We start from the raw sequence: 3,141 nt of genomic DNA on the forward strand, positions 1-3,141 counted from the left end.
GATTTAGATGACTAACTTGAAACTGGATGTGGGTCATGGTGGCTGTGCTTTCCACCTAGAACTGCTGTAGGCCTTGTAACATGGAAATCCAATGTTCTTAAGGTTTCATCTTCACTTTGGTGCTTATATTACCATAACCTCATATTTCCAATAATTTAAGTTGTGAAGGCTTATGCTGCTCTTCAGGTTTCTGAAGGATATCTCTCTGCTGGTAAGCTCTGTAGTTTGTACATTAATTACATTTAATAAATGTCTCTTTAGTATTGCCATGCAACAGATTTTCTTCTTTTTTTAGGGCAGGGAAGGCACATGTCTAGAAGCCTAGCAGTATTACCTTCCCCTGGGATACAGGAGACACAGATTTTGATTCCCTTGACCTGGAAGACAAGAACAGGCATACAGAGTCAAATCAAGGTTCAGTTTGTATTCCTCTACTATTGTGTCCCAAGCAGGGCTAGTACTGGGTGAATAAGGTACAAGCAGCTCAAGAATAGAATAATACAGTTGTTTCATCTTTTTGATGTCTGCATCTTTATCTTTAGTAATGCTTGATGTACTTTTCTTACATAAATTAATCTAATAGGAGGTCAGAGCTGTCATGTCTCAGAAGGCAGACTCAATTCCTTTCATAAAATAAAAAGAGAAATATTTATGTGTGGCTGCAGCTGGTGATGTTCAGAGGCTGATCCCAGGCTAGCTTGGCAGCAGCATGTCCCTCTTCAGGTCTTCATTGCTTCCTTGGGCTTGGGGACTGGAAGTGCATGGTGTACCTAACAGAGAGTGTGATGAGTGGTTTCTGTAAGAAATGGTGTGGCTTCAGGACAGTATTCATAGTTGAAAAGTCTGAAAAACCATAGATACCTTTCTTAAGTGTGAAGGAGGTCTAAGGCTACCTTTACACCTTCTGTAGACCACCACTTACCTCGGTATTTTCGGCAGAGCTTGTTAAAAGGAGCATTGCAGGGAGAGGTAAGTCCCAATGAGATCCTGGAAGTTGCAGCCTCAGAGTCTCTCTATGGATTTAGCTGTCAGTCATTTATTTTCATTTCATCATGTTTGGTTCCATTTTCTCAGGGGGAGGTGAAGAATATGCAAGGTAACAGAGCCTTTCCCATGTACTAAATGTTTTCAACTTTTTTCTTGTTGGTGCTGATGGATCATCTGTGATTCTAATGTAAAATTTGACTTCCCATGCGCACTTCAGAGTGCATTGACCCAGTTTCCCAGATGAGTCCATACACTGCCCTTGGGATGTTCACTGAAATGCCTGTCCTTAAAGCCTGAACCCAGGAGCCTGAGACAGTCTCAGATTCAACAAAAGAAATATTGTCTTACTGACCACTGAGCAGTACCTGTCTTATGAGACTGCCCACAGGACTGTCTAGTGTCAGATGCCTGGCTGCATATGACTGCTTCATTTTTAATGTTTCACATTGCTCAGTGCAGCTAGAATTAAACTCTTATTAATGTTTTCATTAATGCTTTCCAAGAGGGACACTGTGTGTCAGCAGATTGAAAAGTTGAGCCACTAAAGGAGTTTTGAAGTACTTGTGGAGTGTTCCTTTTGGAGAAGAGAGACCTGAGCTCCCTGGGATTTGCTGGGAGTGGGAAGCACTTGTTAATGTTAGCTAAAAGCCTTCCCTCCCCTGCAATACTGTGCTCTCTTCCTTTTGTCACACAACCTTCCTCCACTGTCTCTACAAAAGGCTTTCATGCAATCTGGCATGTCAGCTGTTGCCTTTGTGCTTTGTGTTGGGTCTGGGCTAAAGCATAAGCTTTTCAGCCCTGGTGCTTTATAGTATGGTATGAATGCTGGTGGTGCTCTGGGAAGGAAAAAGGCAACCAAGCAAACTGAAAATTAACAGTAACGAAGCAGATTTGGGAGCTGAGTTTCTAGAATTAGTTGCATTTTTAAATGTTTTCCTTTACTTTCCCCTTTTAAAGCTGTTCATCTTGGTATTTTCTTTGTGGAAAACTCCATTGTTAGGAAACAGATTTGTGTGTAGATCTCAGTGTTACAGGATTTGTCTTCAGAAAGCCAATTAGTGCTTGAAGTAGAAGTTAATCTACTTCATGAATGTAATGTACATCCCTTGTCTTATAAGCAGCAACAAGCAACCACACTGAAGAACATCATCTTAAGAAAGAGCAAGTGCTGGTCTGTTTCTGTACATATTTTCTATATGTTTCTATATCTAGAGGGGTTTTCCACTAACCTAATGTGTGTCAGTGTGAACACTGTGTGGAGACAGTCCAATCTGCTGCAGCAGAGCTCCTCCAGGGAGAGAGCTTAATCAGCCTTAGGGTGAGTTCTTAAATAAGGGAGGTGACAGACTGTAGAAAAAGAAGCAAAGATGTGAAATCTTTGAAAAGAGGAATGAGACTACCTTCTGGAGGAGAGCAATTCTGTTACACACCATAAGCATAAATGGAAAGCAAATCTGTCATATGTTGTGATCTGTAAGTCGACCATCCACCCTGACATCCCTTGCTGTAGTGAGCAGTTAGAAATCGAACTTACCTGAACCCTCTAAAGTATGGAACAAGAAAAACCCTAATTGTGCTATAATCAAGCACCGGCGTGCTGACAGAACCTCCTCAGTGCAGATCAGTTCTAAGACCGCAGTCCATCCTCTTGAGAAATATGTTTCATGCATTAGTTTGCTTGGGTTTTACCCGAAACGCTCTTTTAGGTGTGAATTAGGAAGGCCCTGTAAGCGCAGTGTGCCCCCCATCTGCAATTCCATTTTCAAACACTTTTTAAACTGACTACAGGCACTGTTGTGGCCACTGAGCATCTTTCCTTGTGGCAGGTTACATATCTCATTCTGAGCAGAGCCCAGAGCTGCAGCTAAGGCACCGGGTGATATAAAAATTAAGATACTCCATCTCTTGGCTGTTATCAGCATGGTTCAGGTTGTATCAGCCTTTGGAAACAGAGGGGAGGAGAAAATAGGAAATGGAGCGTGGGTGAGCTGAAAACAGAAGCGGGTGCGTGGCTTGACCTCTGTGTGTCTGTTCTTCATTGGCAGGTTGATGACGCCCGGGAGCGAAATTCGATTTGTGCATAAGCACATGGGTCTGGTGCCGGGCTGGGGAGGGGGCGCCCGGCTGGCACGGATCGTGGGCGGCGGGGCTGCC

At 43.2% G+C, this 3,141-nt stretch overlaps 1 protein-coding gene across 1 annotated transcript in view; it reads left to right on the forward strand.

The window, feature by feature from the left end:
- The window catches only part of ECHDC1 (enoyl CoA hydratase domain containing 1), a gene marked incomplete at its 3' end in the record, with an annotated part of 30,883 nt that extends 27,748 nt beyond the window's left edge, over positions 1-3,135 (forward strand). The window contains exon 5 of the mRNA XM_008944068.1: positions 3,033-3,135. Coding sequence (XP_008942316.1) covers positions 3,033-3,135 — 103 coding nt within the window. The remainder of the gene's footprint in view (positions 1-3,032) is intronic.
- Positions 3,136-3,141: the final 6 nt, after the last annotated feature.

Source organism: Merops nubicus, unplaced genomic scaffold (genome assembly GCF_000691845.1).
Source record: "Merops nubicus isolate BGI_N331 unplaced genomic scaffold, ASM69184v1 scaffold36727, whole genome shotgun sequence".
Lineage (NCBI taxonomy): Eukaryota > Metazoa > Chordata > Aves > Coraciiformes > Meropidae > Merops > Merops nubicus.